The sequence below is a fragment of the Pan troglodytes genome, chromosome 11, assembly GCF_028858775.2.
Source record: "Pan troglodytes isolate AG18354 chromosome 11, NHGRI_mPanTro3-v2.0_pri, whole genome shotgun sequence".
Classification (NCBI taxonomy): domain Eukaryota; kingdom Metazoa; phylum Chordata; class Mammalia; order Primates; family Hominidae; genus Pan; species Pan troglodytes.
In genome coordinates this window covers 59,450,122-59,472,328 of record NC_072409.2, presented here as the reverse complement: position 1 = coordinate 59,472,328, position 22,207 = coordinate 59,450,122, and the positions used below count along the sequence as shown (strand labels likewise).

Below are 22,207 nucleotides of genomic sequence, written 5' to 3'. Positions count from 1 at the left end.
AATTGTTTTGTTACTCTTCCTGTATGTTTGATATCAGAGAAACAAAAATGAATCTTGGGATTCTTGCAGACCCCTCAACTAGAGGGCCTCTGGGTGGAGGAGACATGGCCAGAACTGGTAACATGAACCCGGAAGTTCACCGGTTACAGATCCCAGGCCCACACAGCGAACACTACTTTGTACACAACACAAGAGCTAGGCTCAGAAGGCAAATGGAAATACAGTGGTTAGGCCAAAGGGAAACGTCTCGAAGAGAGGCCATGGCAGGGAAGGCAGCTGAATGGGTATGGACAAGCTCCTGGGAAGGGTGCTGCCCTGTGTGAGGCTGCTGGCCAGGGGCTCTCTAGGGTGAGACGAAATTTGCATAAGGCCAGCCTCACCCAAGAGTGCAACTGTCACGTGGACAAACCAAACAGCAGAGTGAAATGGTCAGGGTGGAGAGGGGGACTCTCAGGGCTCAGAAGGACCAAACTGACCTTTAAGCAAAGAGGGGGAGTCAGTGGAGGCCAAGGAATCTGAAAGAGAGTTACCCTGCTTGACTACAGAACCAAGGATCTCTGTAGACTCAGGGAGGTCACGAATAGCTGCTGGGCAGAAATGTATGTTGGCTTCAGGTCAGAGGAACCACACTGGGAAGCAGGTTTGGGGCTGGCTGAAGCATTTCCCAGAGGTGTTGCTAACCTAAAATACCTTTGTTAAATGAAGTTTAGCCTAAAGCTGCCTCCTTACATATTTAAGTTTGGCCTAAAGGTTTTTCTGTACATCGATAACTACAACAAGCGGAAGTGTAAACCAACCATAGTTTACATTTGTGCCAACCACTGAGTCTTGGCCAATCAGATGTAGCCAACTCTTCGGACCGTGTTCAAATAAGGCAAACGCCGAGCTCTGACCAAGCCAGTAGTTTCTGTGCCTCACTTCGGTTTTCTGCACGCCACTTTCCTTTTGCCGTCCATAAATCTTCTTCCACCATGTGTCGGCGCTGGAGTCTCTCTGAATCTGCTATATGATTCTGGGGGCTGCCCGATTCACATATTGTTCACTGCTCAAGTAAACTCCTTTAAATTTAATTCAGCTGAACTTTTTCTTTTAACACCTTTAAGGCAAAAAGTCACTTTTGCTTAGGGCCTGTCCAGGCATGTCTGAAGTATGAGAAAGGAACTGAGGTCCTGTTCTCCTTACTAGAATCTGAAAACATATCCACTTTGCTATGGTTTTATATTTCTGGCATTACATGTTATGTCCTCTTAATTTCTTCAAAGAGTCCAGCTGTGTCTCAGCTGAACCACAGACAGGTGCTGTTTCACTACTCAGAAAGAACAGAGAGGGGAGAAGAGTTTATTTCCAAAGAACTTTTATATCCTAGTGTGGGTAAGAATTTCTTAAGGAGCTTGCCAAAATGCAGACTTCAGGGCTCCATTTCTAGAGGTAGGTACCCTGATGTAGGAGCTAGTCACACTGAGAAGCATTTCTCTAGAGGCTCCACGAAGGAGGGCAGAGAATTGAAGAGTGTCTACAAAGGTACATCCACTACCAGCAAACCATTCTTCCAGAGACATAGCACTAGTGTTTTAAGTCAAGGGAAATAAAGATGTAGTGTTTTAGTTCCAGAATTAAGAGGCAAAGAATGGATAAAGAAGTCTTTTTTTTTTGTCAGTTAAAATATTCAAAAATTGGCCAACAGTTTTCCCACTTTTTTTGGCAATATGATTTATCCATAAACTAAATCGATTTAAAAATCTTAGTAACACACAAAAAGTACCTAGAAATATTATCTCACATGAATTCCTCAAAAAATGTGAATGTTCTTTGAATTAATGCTGAATCCTAAATTATTCTTCATATAATGTCAGATATCTGAAAAATTCACTTCAATTTCCTGCCCTGGCAGAAATATATGAGGGATCATTTGAAAAGCTAATCACTTCAGAAGTAATTCTATAATTTGTCAAAAAGGAAAAAAGACATCTGGCAAAATCCAGGTGCAGACTAATGTGATGTAAATCCATGTTTTTTCTTCTATTTTTTTTTTCTGGGGGTGGGGAGGAAAAACTAAACTAACAGGCATATTATAAAACTTCTGCAGGTTCCTTTTTTTTTTTTGAGGCAAGGTCTCGCTCTGTTGCCCAGGCTGGAGTGCAGTGGCATGATCACAGCTCACTGAAGCCTGGAACTCCTGGATTCAAGCAATCCTCCCATCTTAGCCTCCCAAGTAGCTGGGACTACAGGCACGTGCCACCATGCTCAGATGTGTTTTTTGTTGTTTTGTTGTTGTTGTTGTAGAAATGAGGTCTTGCTAAGCTGCCCAGGTTGGTCTCGAACTCCTGGGCTCAAGAGATCTTCCTGCCTCACCTCCCACAGTGCTGGGATTAGAGGCATGAGCCATCACTCGCAGCCAGGTTCCAACTTTTTCAGCATGTGCCTCAGCCACAACTGGAGAGAGATGTGACACCACTCAGGTTCACTGGTAATGCTGGCATGCCTATAATGGTTCTGATTTTTAAAATGGAATATCCTTCTTTCAAGAGGCTGAAGAATAAGGAAGGTTTTTGCTTCTCTAAACATGTGGTATCATTTGCTTGATGACCTCATTTCTTGACACTTGGGAAAAGGTGACTAAATCCTTTCTTTACTAAGAATGAAAGAATGTGACCACATTTTCCCCTCATTCTGTGTTTGCTCCAGACTAAGAAAGATTCAGATAAGATGTTGCAGGGGTGGTGGGTTCACAAATGATGTATTGGTAATAAAGCAGAAGTGTTTTGTAAGGGCATGGGTGATGGCTATCTGCTCCCAAACTGTGTCACCTGCCTTATCAGAGGGAGTCTCACCTGGGTTCCTCAAGCTTACAAGCCTCTTTGAGGAATTCTCAAACTAAAGATCTATCCCATGTGTCTAGAATTAGCTAAGACATTTCTATGAGTATTTACAACCAGCACAGTAACAGGGAATGCATTACTGATTGTCAGACAGACTTATTGGTAAATACTGGAGACTCTAATTGCACAGATCATTAAAAAATTTATGGCTACTTTACATAGTACTATTACAATGGCATGAGAATAAATTGGTTCCATGATTACTTCTATTAAAGCCTAAATTGATTCCTGTTCTTGCACTCACACTACCTTTGTAAAGCTTTGACCCTTTCCTCTCTCTCTCTTTTAAAAAAGATCCTGTGTCTATCTAGCTTTTGCTCCATGTGTTGTGGTTGTTTTTATCCTATCTCAACTCTACTTTGCAATGCTGAGGCCCAGAGTTGCAAACGATATCCCATAGGCCTCTTGACTAGGTCCTGTCAGTCAAGGCATTGCAGGAGTTGGATGAGAAGGTGGCAGGAGGACAGAAGCTGCTGGCTTTCTGCTCTCATTTATCTTTCTTCCATTTCAGGGCAGTGTCTCTGGAGGTGGCTATGTTCTTGCACTATCCCAGCTCTTCAGGTAGCATCCTCCGCCACTGTCCCTTCTCCAAGGCGGCAGCAGGTATCGTGGCAGAGCTCATGGTGGGAGCTGCCTCCTGCAGTTATTTACCTGAGTTTCTGGAATTTCCCCCTTCAGTCTTCCAGCCTCCCCACATTCTGTAACCAATTCCCTTTGAAATTCCAAGTGTGTTTTCCGTTTCCTGAAAGGACTCTAACAAAGCACTCCATGATGGCTTTTTGCCAAAAACATCATGCCCTTTACAGTGAGACTTATGCGGCAGCTGCAAGGTATTAGTGTCTCAAATCACTTGGTTATTTTATTTCAACAAATGTTTTATGGGGCTTACTATGTGCCAGAAGGTATAAATGCTTTCTAATTGTTATTTCATTTAATCTTTATAACAACTCTGGGGGCAGTAGTATAGTAATTCACACTTCACAAATGAGGAAACTGAGGCACATGAAGAGCAAGTAACTTGCCCAATGTTAGATCACTAGAAGTGGCAGTTTGAGAGCTAATGTCCTAAGGGATGATTTAGCAAGACGCATGAGCATCTTTACCCACCACCATCTGAGGTGGTGGGGGTGGGAAGGTCTGTTTGCAAGGCAGGAGTCAGCAGATTAAGAAACATAAAAGAACAGGCTGGGCGTGGTGGCTCATGCCTGTAATCCCAGCACTTTTGGAGGCTGAGGCGGGCAGATCAAGAGGTCAGGAGATCGAGACCATCCTGGCTAACATGTTGAAACCCCAAACCCCGTCTCTACTAAAAAAAAATTAGCCGGGTGTGGTGGCACACACCTGTAGTCCCAGCTACTCGGGAGGCTGAGGTAGGGGAATTGCTTGAACCCGGGAGGTGGAGGTTCCAGTGAACCGAGATCGCGCCACTGTACTCCAGCCTGGGTGACAGAGACTCTGTCTCAAAAAAAACAAAACAAACAAACAAAAAAAAACCATAAAAGAACAAAGAGTCTGGAGAGGTCGTCTTCAATGTTTAGCATCAACGAGTGCATCATCCTACGAGGGGCTGTGTAGCCCTAGACTGGTGTCTAGGTATGGCAGGTAGCTGCGAAGTTCACAGCAGGTAACACAGTTGTGCTGTCTTTCCCTTGAGATTAGGGTTAGGGGAATGGAATCACTAGGAAGTTTTTGCAACTAGCTGTTCTCCTTTCATTTTGTAAATATTAAAGATTCCTGCTGACCTTGCTGTATCAACAGAAGATATAGGATTTTCTAAACCCAGCAGGAACATATCTAATAAAAGTCTTTTCTCGACGATTACGTAGTGATTTGGAGTCCACCTGGAGAGTTGGAAATAACAACTTGAGGAAATAGCTATTTTAGGTTTCTTATAAATTTAAATTAATGTTAAATTTTTAAAGTGTTTGAACATTCTGTCTCTAACATCTTTGAAGATGAAAATCCTCACTCAAAATCCCATGGAAAAAGAAAAGGCAAAAAGATGAAGAAGAGAACTTGTATGGATGTCACCAAATTTCCATTAAAAGCATCATCTAAAACTTATCATCTGAAACTGTATATTCTATATCAGTGCTGTAGCTGGAAGTCATGCCTCTGCTTTTTAGCCATGTGGTCTTGAGAAAGTTACCTCATGTTGCTAAGCATCAATTTCCTCATGTGTAAGATGGAGACCATAAATATAATAACTTTACAGAATTGCTGTGAGAATTAAATCACTTGATATGTATAAAGGGCTTAACATGGCCCTTAATAAGGTCCAATAATTAGCTGCTATTGTATTCGATTATTATTGGTGGTTTGAAGTAGGACTAATATTATGATAGAAAAGTTGCCTTTGCAATGCTGTTTTTAATAAGCAAAATTCACCAATAACTGGTAGAACAAATACTATAGGTAGACATTAACGTAAGCCCATTGGCTGGGCACGGTGGCTCACACCTGTAATCCCTGCACTTTGGGAGGCTGAGCAGGGTGGATCACTTGAGGTCAGGAGTTCGAGACCAGCCTGGCCAACATGGTGAAACCCCGCCTCTACTAAAAATACAATAACTAGCCAGGAGTGGTGGCGGGTGCCTGTAATCCCAGCTACTCAGGAGGCTGTGGCAGGGGAATCACTTGTACCCTGGAGGCGGAGCTTACAGTGAGCTGAGATGGCACCACTGCACTCCAGCCTGGGCCACAGCGCGAGACTCTCTCAAAAAAACCCAAAAAACCGAAACCCAAAAACCAAAACATAAGCCCACGACTTTGCCTGCTAGAAATATTTTAGTTATTAAGCAGCAAAAAAAAAAAAAAAAAAAAAAAAAAAAAAAGTCTCAAACACAGGACCAGAACTCATGTTAGGAAAAAAACCAACCAACCAACCTTGTATGTTTTTGGAGGCTATGATGCAGGAGTGGTACAGTGGAAAAGACAAGAGGCTTAGACCCTAGAGACCTGTGTTCAACTGAAGTCCTACTAACACGCTCGGATATACCATGTAAGGTTTCTGCATTTCCATTTTCTGATATTTTAGACAAATCTAAAGAAAGATCTCTAACCATTGGGATGGCTCTACTTGCATGTCTGTAAACCTTAGTGGTAAGCAATTTGTGGGGAAGGGCTTCTGGTTAGAGTGTTTCCGCCCCTGTTCTAGGTTTATGACACTGTAATGGCAGGAAGAAGAGGGCACAAGACTGTTAGATCTGATGGATTAGCCTCTGAGATCTAGAATGTTGGACTCATCATTTAGGGAGCCTTTGCCAATTTTCCCTCTACGTGCAAATGACCAGTGGCTTTTTCTCTGACATTTTTGCCCTTCTCACAATACTGCAAATGTCTGCAGGGTGAGCCCAACTGTTAGAAATAGCCACCAACCAAACCTGAGACTGGATAGAGTGGTGACACTGGTAAGACATCTTTGATGGGGAAAGCATAGGTGCACTGGAATGAAGTGTGACTTTCAATTCCTTATGCATAACCAGAGCTTTGGCTTTGCTACCAACTACGCAGGAAATCATGAAAATATTCATAAGTGTAACCTATTTCTACAACATTAAATGAAATTGTTCTTAACTTTGAGGTAAAACACATTTGCCTCTATATTTCTTAGTGCTCAATTTATACCTCTTTTTAAAAGAACAGACTTCTTACTAGTAAATAAAAATGCAAGTATCAAAAATTCAGAACTTAAATGTTGCTAGTTAACTAGGAAGCAATGCCCATGACAGTTTCTCTTTATTCCTATGATCTGCATGCTCTAACACAAGACTGCACAGTGCAACTTGTGAAAATATGTACTCCCAATCAGTAGGTTAGATACATACTTTTAAAATGATACTATTTTTTTTTTTCTTTCCTTCCTAGCCAATTTTTGGAGTACATTAAAAAAAGAATGGGTTGCTATTAGAGTTTTTGAAGTTACAAAGAATAATCCTTTAAAAAAAGGAATAATTCTAAGAGACAGCCGTTTCCCACTGCAGTATATAATTTAGGTGTGGAGGCATCCAGGCACTAATCAATACCTTGCCAACTTAAGGATTCTAAAAAGACTGACAGAATGACAACTGCTAGTTGAAGTATTTGCAGCTTATTTTAGCACAGATACATATAACATAATGTCAAAATCGGAAAACAGACCACTTTGCCTGAACAGAAAAATGATTCATAAAGAGAAAAATCTCACATGTAAATTATAACATCAATATTCAACATATTTTCTTTTTCTTTCTTTTTTTTTTCTTTTCAATGCATTTTCTTTCCAGGCTCTCTGGATTAGGTTTTGAAACTCAGTTGGCCAGATGAGATTTAGAGTAGTGTCTATTTATTGCCACATAGGACTAGGTGGGCTCTAAAGGAAAAAATGATAGAAACAAAAATATACAATTTTTTCTTTTTTTTTGGTTTGTTGGTGAAGTTTGCCAGTTGAATAATGAGGGTTGGGCACAGTGGGTCAGGGAAATAGGGATATTGACTCCTGGGAGTTCTCAAACTGTTGTGTTTAAGATTTTTTTAGCACCTTCATGCCTCTTTTCCTTATAATTTCCCTAAGTCTGTGATTAAGACCTGAGGCCCTTCTGTCAGCTTCTTGTACACATCAAGGCTAAAAGCAGACATACCTACAGGAGCAGGCAGGTGACAGCACAGATGAATGAGGAAGAGGGTGGTCACCTGGGGTGGTCTCAGGTTTTCCCCTCCAGCTGATAAATGCCAGGAGGAAACAGAGCCAAAATTATATGGTGACGAAGACACCGATATTGCAAAAGAATCTGGGTATTTTAGCGAAGTTGTTTGGTTTTTAAAGGGTGGCTCATTGAAACAACATTCTAGGCTCACTGAAATGCGTTTGTCTGGGTTGCATCTCATTGGCAGGCACCAACTTGACTGTGGGTCCTGCTACAGTGCTGCTGGTGGCTCAGTTTGGTAGCATGTTCCAGGATGGATTTCCTGGTGCCAGCCTGGAGCCCATGCCCACTGCCTTTCCACAGACTTTGTAGGCACCGAATTCCCTAGATTAAATTCCTTTCTGGTTAAGATGAAGTGGTTTCTTGTTCTTGCAAGTGAACCTTGATTGATAGTGAAATATAAGATATCAAATTGCATTTTGGAGATACAGTGCCAAAGAAGATTAAAACAATGCACTTGTTTTAAATAAATATTTAAAAGAAAGGAAAAATATCATAGATAACTTTTTATTTTCCCCCTCCAAATCTATATGCTAGTCAGTATCGGTGTAAATAAAAGTATCAAGAATGACAGCACATCTCTGGGAGCATGCGGAGGTGGAGCATGCAGAGGTAGCTTCCAGGATGGCCAGGAACGATTAGGAGTCAGGAGGAGGCCCTGCCAGGCCCCGGGAAAACCTTAGAGTCTAACACCCCTGGTCAAGAGACTGGATGCTTACCACCACCACCACCACCACCACCACCACCACTGCTACCAAAACACAAAACAAAACAAAACCCTTTTATTGTTGGCTGAAAATCTCACGAAATGATTGAAGAGCACATCCGATTACATGCCCCAATAATTATCATGACAGCAAACGGTAAGAAATCACCATGGCTTCACATGAGAATTGTTTTTGACCTTGCTAAGAACTTCCTGCAACCTTCCAGCTATCTTTTGAGCTGCTATTTATATTTGAGAGCAAAAGAACTTTATATAGACCCATGTGTTCAGCTGCACCAAACAGACAGGAAAGGCCGTTGCTTGACTAATTTACATACCAGGTTTAAACATTTGACATTACTACTAAGTATTACACATTAATTTAAGTCATTTTAAATTTCTCCAATCCAAGGAAACTGACCAAATCAAATAACTTTGTATAGTTTAGATGAGTTAAATAATTTTTAATAGAGCCTTATTTGTTGGCCCTTAGAGCAGAACAGTGCAAACTCAGGCCCAGCTAAGATTTGCGGCTCACCTTGCTACCCACTTGATCTACTTTTCTGGACCTGGACTGGCCGCCTAACCTCCTGCCTACCTAATCTTGTATCTAGCTGAGGGAGGAGGAAACAGCAACAAAAAAGAATTCCTATAGCAGGTCTGACTAGCAAACTTTAACTTGCCAAAAGACTAAGCTAGACTCTATGGATATCCATATATTAAAAATAAATCTACCTTATTGATTCCTCTTCCTGGAAATCAACTGAACTGCTAGCCTGGAGATGGAAAATGACTTAAAGCGTAAGGAATTCTTCACCTGCATAAATCTGATCTTGATTATTGAGAGCTAGGTTTCAACAAGAACTAGTCTAATATTTAACAGATAATTGTTATTTTACTTATTTTTTTAAATTTGTTTCTATTTTTATAACACTTCATAGAACTTATAAAACAGTGCTTATATAAAATTCACACAAAGTTTCTAGAGAGCATACAATTTCCAAAAATCTTATAGGTTACATGAGATATTTTGATTACAGGCATGCAATGAATAATAATCATATCAGGGCAAATGGGGTATCCTGCCCTCTGCTTCTGATGTTGTGTCTCCTTCTCTGACTCTCACCTTTCTTCTGTCTTCCCCTTACAAGAACCCTGTGATTATATTGGGCCTATCTGGATAATTCAGGATAATCATCCCATTTCAGGATCTTTAATTTAATCCCATTTGTAAAGTCCCTCTTGCCATATAAGGTAACATATTCACAGGTTACAGGAATTAGGATGTGGACAGCTTTGGGGGAGCAATTATTCTGTTTACCATAGTCACTAAGATCACACACACCAAAAGAGAATATTACAATATCTTTGCAGCTACCTGTGTAATATTAACTAAGAGTGCTCACTCTGAAGAAACCCATTCCTAAAAAATTTACTAAAATAAAAATGATGAAAGATTTGTCTTCTTCCATTGAGCCAAGTATATAATTTCTACATGACATAATGATCAACTGTAAAGAAAAATCATGAGGGTTTTCCCTCCAATGTTCTTTTGCCACACTAAAAATCAAGCATGTTCTCTCTCCGACTTATGAGGCAGATGACAGGCACATCCTGGTTGTTAGAGACGTGTCCTCATTCAGAGATACTGGTTCAGGCCTGATGTTGATGTGGTAACAGCCTGATGGGTTATTTGACTGCACTAAGTATTACCTGTTTGAATAGAGTGTAGGCCTGTCGTGTGGATAGTGCTCATTGACATATAAGGAAGAAGATGAAATTGTGGTTGCCAAGGAAGCAGCTTCAAACAGTGATGGAGTGCTAGGCACCAGGTCTGGCCTGTGTCGGGATCCCAGGGCTAGGAACGAAAGCAACACACACATTCATGAATCTCAAGAATAAATGCAGCTTTAGTATCTATAATAATCGAAATGAGTCAAAAGCATTCATTTTACCTATCAGACTGCAAATTCAATTATGAATTAACTGCACTTTTTTTTTCTGAATTACAGCAGAAATGTAAAACAGCTTCTTGCAAACAGGTTAAACAGGAAGGAAATTGCATTAATTTACAAAATGGCTCATGGAAATGACATTATGAATGTTCTTTTAAAAACCTAATAAAGTGATTTACTATTTCAAAAAGATGGCATAAAAAAACTCATAGGAGTTTAAGCAGACAATTTGGCAGAGATTAAAAGGATGACTGGCAAGTGTATAAACAGACAGTGAACCTTTTTGCCCTCCCTGTGATATGCACATATCTATGATTCTCAGGTTGGATCTAAGAACCCAGGCTTTTCAAGAGCTGGGAAACAAATACTTTAACAGACTAACAGCTCTACCTTAACCCCATCTGAGCCCATAAATACTTTTAAACATTATCCAGGACTCTTATTGACATATTTTAACAGCAAAGCTGCCTTTTTTAAAAATGAGAAAACACTTATTTTTTCTTTAAAACTTAGGGGCCCATGAAATTACTTATGCGAGAGCCCATCCTTGTGAGGAAAGAGGAATGTTCAAGGCTGGGCAGTAACCCCTGCCCATCTCTCTGGAGTCTATGTGGATTCTTTCCATCACTCCCACAAGACTGACCTAAAATAGATGCTAATAAATACAATTATAACTTTAAGGTGTTCCTGGTATTCCTTTATAGGCACAACAAATTCAAAATTAGAGATTTTTAGTGTGTAAATATAAACCGACCCTAATAGGGATTCTCGTATGAGTGTGAGGTTTTGGATTTTGGATGTGAAGGGTATAGATGGTGGGGTAGGAAGCAACATGGAGGGAAGCCAGGCAAGCACAGGAAAGGCTGGACTCTGGTCTGGGAAATCAGACGACACACTGGGGTGGTGGAGCTCTGCCTCCAATTCAAGTCAAAATAGAAAACTGCAGCGATGGATAAAAGATGATCGTCATATAAAAACATGAATAACCAAAGTGCTCAACCTTCAAAAATTAGAAAGGTTTCAACTTTAATGTGACACCTGGCTTGCAATCTTCAATATTCTTGATCCCAACTTCTCATTAAATGGAAAGAAAAACATGAAAACTCTCCATAACATTGAAAACTGGGTGTCAAAAATAACCTGACATCAGATTCCAATGAATTGCCACTCCTTATAAGGTAGGTGGAGCTGGTCTTCGACCTAGGTTTTGGGCATACCAGCTTTACTTCACAAAGTAGACATGGCCGGAGTGACAGAGCAAAACACATCTGTCCAGTGACTCAGTCTCAGGTCACACATCATTGGGAAGGTGACCCCTCAACCCACGAGGAGCGGTTCTTTGAGGGAGAGAAGTGTTTCCTCATGCTCCCATATGTTTTTTTCTAAAGCCAGTGTGGTAGGTAGAACTCTAAGATGACCCGTAATGACCCACACTCTTGTAAATTCTCCCTTTGTTGTGGGGCCTGCAGACATGATGTGCTGTTATTCCTGTGGCTATGTGATGTGACCTAGCAAAAGGGATTTTGCAGATGTAACTCAGGTTGCCCTGAGTTGGCTAACACTGAGTTAGTCAAAGGGAAGATTATTCAGGGGAGCCTCACCTAATTGTACGAGCCCTTTAAATCTGGGTCTAGAGGTCAGAGACAAGAAGTCAGAGAGACAAAGTGTTGGGGCTGACTTGCAGGACATTCTGTGTTTGAAGACAGAGGGGCAGCGTGGTAGGGAATGTGGATGGACCCCAGGGCTAAACATGGCTCTTGGCTGTCAGACAGCAAAGAAGCAGGGATCTCCACCCAACAGCTACAAGGAGCTGAATTCTGCCGACAACATGAATGAGCTTGGAAGAGGATTCGTCTTCAGCACTTCCTGATAAGAACTCAGCCCAGCTCAAAACAACCAGCTAGCATCATAATGACGGGATGAAATTCACACATAACAATATTAACCTTAAATATAAATGGGTTAAATGCCCCAATTAAAAGACACAGACTGGCAAATTGGATAGAGTCAAGATCCATCAATGTGCTGTATTCAGGAGACCCATCTCACGTGCAAAGACTCACATAGGCTCAAAATAAAGGGATGGAGGAATATTTACCAAGCAAATGGAAAAAAAAAAATGGCAGGAGTTGCAATCCTAATCTCTGATAAAACAGACTTTAAACCAACAAAGATCAAAAGAGACAAATAAGGCCATTACATAGTGGTAAAGGGATCAATGCAGCAAGAAGAGCTAACTATTCTAAATATACATGCACCCAATACAGGAGAACCCAGATTCATAAAGCAAGTTCTGAGAGAGCTACAAAGAGACTTAGACTCCCACACAATAATAGCAGGAGACGTTAGCACCCCACTGTCAATATTAGACAGATCAACAAGACAGAAAATTAACAAGGATATTCAGGACTTGAACTCAGCTCTGGACCAAGCAGACGTAATAGACAGCTACAGTACTCTCTACCCCAAATCAACAGAATATACATTCTTCTCAGCACCTCATTGCACTTATTCTAAAACTGATTACATAATTGGAAGTAAAACACTCCTCAGCAAATGCAAAAGACCGGAAATCATAACAGTCTCTCAGACTACAGTGCAATCAAATTAGAACTCAGGATTAAGAAACTCACTCAAAACTGTACAACTACATGGAAACTGAACAACCTGCTCCTGAATGACTACTGGGTAAATAACAAAATGAAGGCAGAAATAAAGATGTTCTTTGAAACCATGAGAATGAAGACAACGTACCAGAATCTCTGGGACACATGTAAAGCAGTGTGTAGAGGGAAATTTATAGCACTAAATGCCCACAAGAGAAAGCAGGAAAGACCTGAAATTGACACCATAACATCAAAATTACAAGAACTAGAGAAGCAACAGCAAACAAATTCAAAATCTAGCAGAAGACAAGAAATAACTAAGATCAGAGCAGAACTGAAGGAGATAGATACACAAAAAACCCTTCAAAAAAATCAATGCATCCAGGAGCTGGTTTTTTGAAAAGATCAACAAAATAGATAGACCTCTAGCCAGACTAATAAAGAAGAAAAGAGAGAAGAATCAAATGGATGCAATAAAAAATGGTATAGGGGATATCACCACTGATCCCACAGAAATACAAACTACCATCAGAGAATACCATGAACATTTCTATGCAAATACACTAGAAAATCTAGAAGGAAGGGATAAATTCTTTGGACCCTCCCAAGTCTAAACCAGGAAGAAGTCGAATCCCTGAATAAACCAACAACAAGTTCTGAAATTGAGGCAGTAATTAATAGGCTACCAACCAGAAAAAGTCCAGGACCAGACAGATTCACAGCTGAATTCTACCAGAGGTACAAAGAAGAGCTGATACCATTTCTTCTGAAACTATTCCAAACAATAGAAAAAGGGGGAATCCTCCCTAACTCATTTTATGAGGCCAGCATCACCCTGATACCAAAATCTGGCAGAGACACAGCAAAAAAAGAAAATTTCAGGCCAATATCTCTGATGAACATTGATGCCAAAATCCTCAATGAAATACTGGCAAACCGAATCTAGCGGCACATCAAAAAGCTTATCCACCATGATCAAGTCGGCTTCATCCCTGGGATGCAAGGCTGGTTCAACATATGCAAATCAATAAACTAATATAATTTTAAAATAAGTTTATCCTATTTCCCAGACTACAGGCACCTGCAGTTTTGCATGTGCTATCAGAAAATCAGGTAGTATAGTGTGGGAGATGCCAGTGCAGGGGAGCTTAGGAGAAAGGGATGAATGTCTGCTAGGAATTGGAGACACCAATTCGGAGAGGATCAAGGGCACCTTTGTAACTCTCTTGCTGAAATCATTAACTCCAGGTAAATGTTGGTTTATGGGAAGATGAAAAAGAAAGAAACCAAACAGCACATATGGATAAGTGCTGCTGAAGAAGGAATAGAAATAACACCACATCTTAAAGACTCTGAGCAAAAGAAAGCCCCTAGAAGAGGTCTTAACTTCTGTAGAAAGTAGAAGACATTTTCAGGAAATGCTGAGATTCTCCAAAGAATATACTAATAGAAAAATCTAAAATGTCATTCTCCCATATTTGATTAGAAGGGAAAAAACAAATGATTAACTTGGCAGATAAAGTATTTGATAAAATTCAGTACTCCTTCCTGATTAATTAAAAAAAAAACTTTTAGCAAAGTAGGAATAAAAAAAGGAACTTCCTTGACTTGATTATGGGTATCAAATATAGCAAACTTCTTTTTCAACAGTGAAACATTAGAAGTACTCCCTTTAAAATCAGGACAAGGCAAGGCTGTCCACAATCACCACTTCTATTCATCATTGTACAAGAAGTCCTAACCAGCAAGTAAGAAAGAAAAAAAGACAAAAAGGATGTGAAGTCTACGCAATAGCAACAAATGGCCAGAAAATTCAATTCTTAAAAAAGATACTATTTTTAAAAATCCAGAAAAAAATCTATATCAATATCTCTGCATTTATCCAAGAAATAAATCTAACAAAAGGTATATGTACAAGCCACACAAGAAAAATATTATAAAACTTTATTTAAATTCATTAAAGCGCTCACTTTGGCAGCACATATACTAAAATTGGAACGATACAGAGAAGATTAGCATGGCCCCCGTGCAAGGATGACATGCAAATTTGTGAAACGTTCCATATTTTTCCTTTCTGCCTCTTTTCTTTCCTTCTCTTGGTACCTGCTCATGGTTATGAAGCTTTCAAAGTAAAGAACGTGTAGTACCTCCTGAGTATTACCAGTGGGTACCAAAAAATAAATCATTAAAGAAGACCTAAATGAAGAGACAACTTATTGTTACATTGAGTGTATGTGTGTGTATGTGTACTCGTGCATATGTGTATGTGTACATGCACAGAATAAGGTCTAGAAGTAAAAGCAACAAAATGTTAGTATTTGTTACCATCAGGTAGTGGAAGCAGACATTTTTCTTTTTGAATTAGTATTGTCTAATTTTTATCGTAAACCATAAATTGTATTTTTTATGTGGTAGTTAAAATGTGCATGAACTGCATCTTACTGTAGCTATCCTATTTATTTATTTATTTATTTATTTGGGACAGAGTCTTGCTCTGTTGCCCAGGCTGGAATGCAATGGTGCGATCTCAGCTCATTGCAGCCTCCGCCTCCCGGGTTCAAGTGATTCTCATGCCTCAGCTTCCCAAGTAGCTGGGATTACAGGCGCCCGCTACCACGCCCAGCTAATTTTTTGTATTTTCAGTAGAGACAGGGTTTCGCCATGTTGGCCAGGCTGGTTTCGAACTCCTGACCTCAAGTGATCCACCCACCTCGGCCTCCCAAAGTGTTAGGATTACAGGCATGAGCCACTGCGCCCGGCCACTGTAGCTATCCTTTAAAAACTTAATTAATATATTTTATTTCTTAGAGCAGGTATTTTTAAGTTTTTCTTCTGCAAATTTACTTGTATAAATAAATCACAAGAACGTTTGTCTTTTTAAAAAAGTTACATATGTTTACCTTCTTCATCAAGGCTGCTAAAACTTTGTCCTTCAGTCAGCAAATCTCGCTTCTCATCCTTCCATTCCTGGCTAACTGAGGACACAATCTCCTGTGAAGTGGCCTTTAGGGCGGCGATTGAATTGCACCGTTTCTTAGACGGTGAAGCCTTCAAAGCTAGACAGAAAGGAAAAGGACAAATACAGATATTTACTGTAAAATCGCATTACTATTTTATTTAAAAGTGAATATTTTATTATTTATTAACATTTTAGTTATTATTTGAATAGAAGACAAGAGGCTTATTTTATATATATGGAAAGGGAGATGAACTTGTTTCATCTGATGAATACGATGAATTGGCTATATTATTTGTCCAAAATGACTTGACTTAAATCAGAATTTCCTAGAGCAAATTAAAAGTTAAAATTTCTCTCCAGATTTTGCAATAAAGTCTTACTTGAGGTAAAATTCAAATGTTTTATTGCTAAAGAATCATTCCCCCCTCTCCAAACAATGTTTCTCTAGTGCTGGGAGGAGGATGGGTGAGTTGATAAGCACAGATGGTAAAGTATAGAGAATTCTCACGACCCTGGTTTTATTAACTTGGGACTGGGAATTTCTAAACATGCCAATGTTTAATCTTATACTCATGTTGCCCAATTTAGCCAAGTTACTTCTGGTTGTTTTTTTCTTTCTGTGACTTTCCACTGACATTTCCTACCCTTTAGCTCTTTTCTAGGTCATAGTTTCATGTCAGACGTATAATTCACTTCCAATCTTTGTCTAAACAGCAGTCTACAACTTCAGAAGTGTGTTGGGAACCTGAACTAATGAAAATGTACTTCACCATCAATCATGCTTGCTGAAGCCTGGGACTTCATGGAGGACACGTCCATGGAAGCTGCTTAAGCGGCAGCAAGGCCATCCTTATTTACATTCACTATTTGCTGCAATAATTCTTCTTGGCTTAATATTGCTAGAGAATTTCCTTGGAGGGAGGGGGAGAGGGAAGTTGAGGCCTCTTTATGTTTTCCCCTGAATATGTTTTTGGCAGTGTCTCTCTTCCTTTAGAAGTTTGCATAAAGGGGTAGCCTGATAGTAAGTGTATTAGAGTAATTGTGTTTAGCCTTGGGAATCTCAGAGCTTAGATTACACAGCTCACCTGGGGCCTTCCCAGAGGCTGCTTGCAAGAACTTAATTGGAGAAGGACTTTGGGACACACAAATGAGAGAAGAATGGAGGACAATCTCTCCACTTAAAGAGAAGGGAAGGTTTATTTGTCCCTCGAGCAGTCTTAGAATCATAATAATATCATCATCCTAATAAATAACATTTGTGGAGGGCTTTAGAGTCTGGAATCCAACATTCACATTGCGTATCTCAAACCATCCACATGTATGAGGAAGAGGAAGGCCCTTTTTTAGGTCCAGAAACTGAGAATAGAAAGATTGTGGCTTGCTCAGGGTCACAGAACTAGCAAGCATGAATTTCAGGTGTCTTTCTTTTCTTAAGTTGCTTTCTAGGTGGTTCATTTTCTAGCTCTTTAGCATTCTGTTTTCTGGTTAAACTGAAGGGAGAAAAAGATAAACCTTGAATTTGTTTTTCTTTGAGGGGAAGAAATTTTTGAATGTTTAAAAAATAAGTTATGTTTACCTTAATTCTCCACTCTCTCAAACAGTGGTTACACTTGTTTTACAAGGAAGAAGCCATTATTGTCACACTGGCCTCTGCCTTAACATTCTATCTGCTAACTTTTATTTATTTTATTTTATTTTATTTTTCTTTAAGTTCTGGGATACATGTGCTGAACATGCAGGTTTGTTACATAGGTATACATGTGCCAAGGTGGTTTGCTACACCTATCAACCTATCATCTCTATCTGCTAACTTTTATAGACCTTCAATAAACTCCTGTCTTTCAATATAGTATTTTAAAACTGCTTCTTCTTCTTTTTTTTTTTTTTTGAGACGGAGTTTTGCTCTTGTTGCCCAGGCTGGAGAGAATGGCGCAATCTCGGCTCACTGCAACCTCCGCCTCCCGGGTTCAAGCAATTCTCCTGCCTCAGCTTCCTGAGTAGCTGGGATTACAGGCATGCGCCACCATGCCTGGCTAATTTTGTATTTTTAGTAGAGACGGGGTTTCTCCATGTTGGTCAGGCTGATTTCGAACTCCTGACCTCAGGTGATCTGCCTGCCTTGGCCTCCCAAAGTGCTAGGATTACAGGCATGAGCCACTGTGCCCAGCTGTATTTTAAAACTTCTAAATCAGAGGATCTCAGATGTGGGGTGGAAACTAAGGGGTCTCTGAGACCCTTTCAGAAGATCTGTCGTGTTAAAATTATTTTCACCATCATCATAAGACATTATTTGCCTTTTTCACTTTCATTCTCTCATATGTGTAGAGTTTTCTAGATGTTACATGACCTGTGATGTCACCACATATTGAATTCAGAAGCAGATGTGAGACTCCAACTTATTTTCTATTAAGCCAGACGTTAAGGATTTCAAAAAAAAAGGTAAAACAATTCCACTTTTCTCACTAAATTATTTGTGGAAAATATAATTATATTTTGTAATTATTTATGTTAAGAATTGACTGATGTTAACACGCAATTTTTTTGTTAACTGGTAAGAATTAATAAATATTTTTAAATTTTTCTCAATTTTAATTTCTAATATGTGAAATATAGATAGCTATCACCCACATAAATAAAAGCTCTTTGGTGTCCTCAATAATTTTTAAGGGTGTAATGTGGCCCTGAGACCAAAAGGTTTGAGAACTGCTTTTCTACATCATAGTTCTTAGGTCAGTGTTATTTCTCTAAACGAAGAAACAGCAATGATCAAAAGGTTTTCGGCAGTACCAAGGAAATGCGATCAGGGTGAGAGCCGTGTAATGAGGAAAAGATACTCAGGAGACCTATACTCATGGCATTTCATGGAGTGAGGGCCAAAAGACTGGAAAAAGAAGTAACTCTTTGTTCTTTATCAGCATCACGTATAATGAGGAGCAGAGAAGACCAGAAAACAAACCTCTGCCAAGACCACATAGCACCACAACAAAGAGTTCACTTTTGTCTCAAGTGGTGAGTTTCTTCCTTAAAGGAATGATCTCACTCAGCAGATAAGAGCTTGGATTTTGCAGAAATTTAATTCTCAGGATCTCTTTTGACTGGGTAACATTGAGAGTTGGTTTGGGTGGCTGGTTGCTTCCTTTTGTGTGGCAGAAACGCCTAGATTTGTCTTTGGCTCAACCATGGCTGGCAGTAGGTATCCTGTGCCCATTTCTAGCCTTGCATTCTGCCACTCGACTGCCTCCATGTTCACTTTTCAGCTCACCCTTCTGCTATATTGGAACCTACCATGTTCATTCTGCCCTTAGGCCTTTGCACATGCTGTTCTTTCTCCTTGAGATGCCCTTCCTGTCTCTCTTCTTAATGAACTCTGGGTTACATTTTCAGGATTTAGTTGAAATATCTTTTTCTCTGTGAGCTCTCTTTTGGAAGAATTGGTCTTTTTTTCTCTTATTTCTCTCCGCGTACCCATAGTAGCATATGCAGAAATATTAGCAATTGTTTCATTACAGATCTGTCACATGTTTCAATCTCTGGCTCAAAAGAGACTATTAAATTATTGAGGGAGGAACTAATCAATATTTAAAAAGCTTTCTATATCATCAGTGCTTAGTGTAGTGCTAGATACATAATAGGTGCACGAGTGTTTGTTCATGAATGCATTATTGTTCTGAAATTTTAGAACAGTTAATTTTCTCTAACAAATTAATTTAACTCATATTCTATTCAGGAAACTAAGCTTTAGTGCTTTAGACAAATTATTCGTATGGAGAATTTCAGTGAAGTTTCAACATAATGGTGACTAATATTTCCAGGAAATATTATAGGATTTTGTAGACATTATTACACCGGCAGCATGACTCACTTGTGGGTGGGATGAAGGGATTTAAAAAGGTTAAAAAATACTGACTTCAAAAAAGAAACTTGAAGACCAGGTACTATTTTCTTGGTGGGAGGGGAGTATGCCTTTAGGCATTAAGGGCTTTAAATTAACCATGGTTGATGGAACATCTTAAAGTTAACTCAAGTGTCTACTTTTCTAATAATTTAATTACCCTTTGAAATGGTGGTGTTAGATAAAAATTCCATTCATTCATTGCATTATTCATCAAATAACCATTGAGTGTCTACTGTGTGCCAGGAAATGTGTTAAGTGAAAGTTAAGGACTTTGTGCACCAGGGAATCCATGGACGTTTATTTCCTTTAGCATTATTATTATTATTATTATTATTATTATTATTATTATTAGCATGGAAGGGTTTTAACAGAAATCAGCAAGAGCAGATTTATATTTTAAACTGATTCCTCTAGCTGCAGTGTGTGTGTGTGGAAATTGGATTGAATGGGTACATGATGGGAGGCAAAGAGACCTGTTTGGGGCCACAACTTTATGCAAAAAAAAATAATAATAATAAAACCTGCAAACCAAAAAACACAGCGGCTGAATCAGGAGAGGTACTGTGAGAGAAGGGGCTGCAATCCTGATACTGCAGAGTGAGGACTGATAGGTGTTGCTGAGTAACTGCACGTGGGTGGTAAGCAGAAGGAAGGGGTCAAGGGATGATGGCAGCATTCTGGCTGGGTAATTGGGTGGATTGTGGTGGCCTTCCATAAGACGTGGACCCAGGTAGAGAGGCAGACTCTGGGGTGGTAAGTGGCTAAATTCAATTTTGGGCATGCTGAGCTTGTGGAATCTAGTGGATGCTTAAGTTTGGGGAGTGGACAGGCAAGGGGAATTGCTAGAAGTGTGGGGAGTAAGTTGCAAGTACACAGATGGTAACTGAACCCTTGAGAGAACAGGGAATTACCCAGAGTGCTGTATAAGAAGAGACCGAGTCAGAGCCTGGACCCTGAGGAGCAACCACAATAAGAGTAAGCAGGGATGAAAAGCTTCCAAAGGATACCAAGGAGGAGAAGAGAGGCTGGAAGGCAACCAGGGAAGTCCTGAGTTACGAAAGACAAGCGAAGAGCGTATTTCACAGAGAACTGCTATCAGTGGTCTCACATGCTGGAGAGTTTTAAGAAGACTGAAAGAGGCTGGGTGCGGTGGCTCACACCTGTAATCCCAGCACTTTGGGAGGCCAAGGTGGGTGGATCACTTGAGGTCAGGAGTTCGAGACCAGCCTGGCCAACATGGCAAAACCCTGTCTCTACTAAAAATACAAACATTAGCTGGGTGTGGTGGCGCATGCCTGTGGTCCCAGTTACTCTGGAGGCTGAGGCAGGAGAATCGCTTGAACCTGGGAGGCAGAGGTTGCAGTGAGCTGAGATAGTGCCACTGTACTCCAGCCTGGGCAACAGAGTGAGACTCCATCTCAAAAAAATAAAAACAAAAACAAAAAAAACTGAAAGTTGTTCAATGGCTTGAGCAATGATTGTTGATTACTTCAAAAAGAACATTTTGGTAGAGTGGTGGGATCAAAAGCCACTGGAGAACACTGAATAGTGACAAGAAATAAAAAAAGTGAGACAGCAAGTACATCCAACTCTCATCTCCAATAGGGTGACAGTGAAGGAGGAAAAAGATACACCAGGAACTGAAGAGAGATGGATCGTTGAGGAGGTTTGTTTCTATGATACATGAGAATGAGCAGATGGAAGGATGAGGTGTGGAGCCAGAAGAGGGAGTGAATGGTTAAAATTACCCTGTAGTGGAGATAATCTCTACAGGGATCTGTCCTGGACCTTAAGGAGAAGATCGGACCCAGTATACATGGTATATTCATCCATTCAACAAATAAAAATTACAATATGTGCACCTTCCAAACCCACATGGCTTCATTAAGTGCTGGGGATACAGCAGTCAGCTTACTTTTTTTTTTTTTTTTTAGATAGAGTCTTGCTCTGTCACCCAGGCTGGAGTGTAGTGGGGCATAATCTTGGCTCACTGCAACCTCTGCCTCCCAGGTTCAAGTGATTCTCCTACCTCAGCCTCCCAAGTAGCTGGGATTACAGGCATGTGCCAGCACGTCTGGCTAATTTTTGTATTTTTAGTAGAGACGGGGTTTCACCACGTTGGTCAGGCTGGTCTCAAACTCCTGACCTCGTGATCCGCCCACCTCGGCCTCCCAAAGTCTTGGGATTACAGGCGTGAGCCACCGTGCCCAGCTAGCTTACATTTAAATAAAGGAGACAGGCATTAAGTAAGTAAAACCTATAGCATAGGACCTAAAGTATAGGTCATTATAGGTCATGATAAATGTTAGAAAACATAAAGCAAGAAAAGTAGATAGGAATCACCTTTCCCACTGTAGCAGGACTATTTTCCACTGTAGCAGGACTATAAACATTATCACTACTACCTACGCAATAAACAAAAGTGATAAAGTACTTGACTGTGCTTTGAAGTGAAATATCTTTTTCAATAAGTGGTATTAGGACAATAGTTAACTACCTGGGAAAAAACAAGGTTAGATCTC

At 40.0% G+C, this 22,207-nt stretch overlaps 1 protein-coding gene and 1 non-coding gene across 18 annotated transcripts in view; one reads left to right on the top strand and one right to left on the bottom strand.

The window, feature by feature from the left end:
• Window positions 1-22,207, bottom strand: part of PIP5K1B (phosphatidylinositol-4-phosphate 5-kinase type 1 beta) — a 306,214-nt gene that overhangs the window by 60,202 nt on the left and 223,805 nt on the right. For 16 of the 17 annotated variants that reach the window (XM_009456691.5, XM_063788530.1, XM_063788524.1 and 13 more), the window contains 2 exons: window positions 15,732-15,887; window positions 9,984-10,128 (listed from right to left, as the gene is read on the bottom strand). In XM_009456691.5, coding sequence (XP_009454966.1) covers window positions 9,984-10,128; window positions 15,732-15,887 — 301 coding nt within the window. Of the gene's footprint in view, window positions 1-8,331; window positions 10,129-15,731; window positions 15,888-22,207 lie in introns of those variants that run through there. The other variant, XM_009456693.4, reaches the window with a different exon arrangement.
• LOC112204514 (U6 spliceosomal RNA) lies at window positions 14,794-14,900 on the top strand. The gene has a single exon (XR_002938146.1). It is a non-coding gene; the product is annotated as a U6 spliceosomal RNA (small nuclear RNA).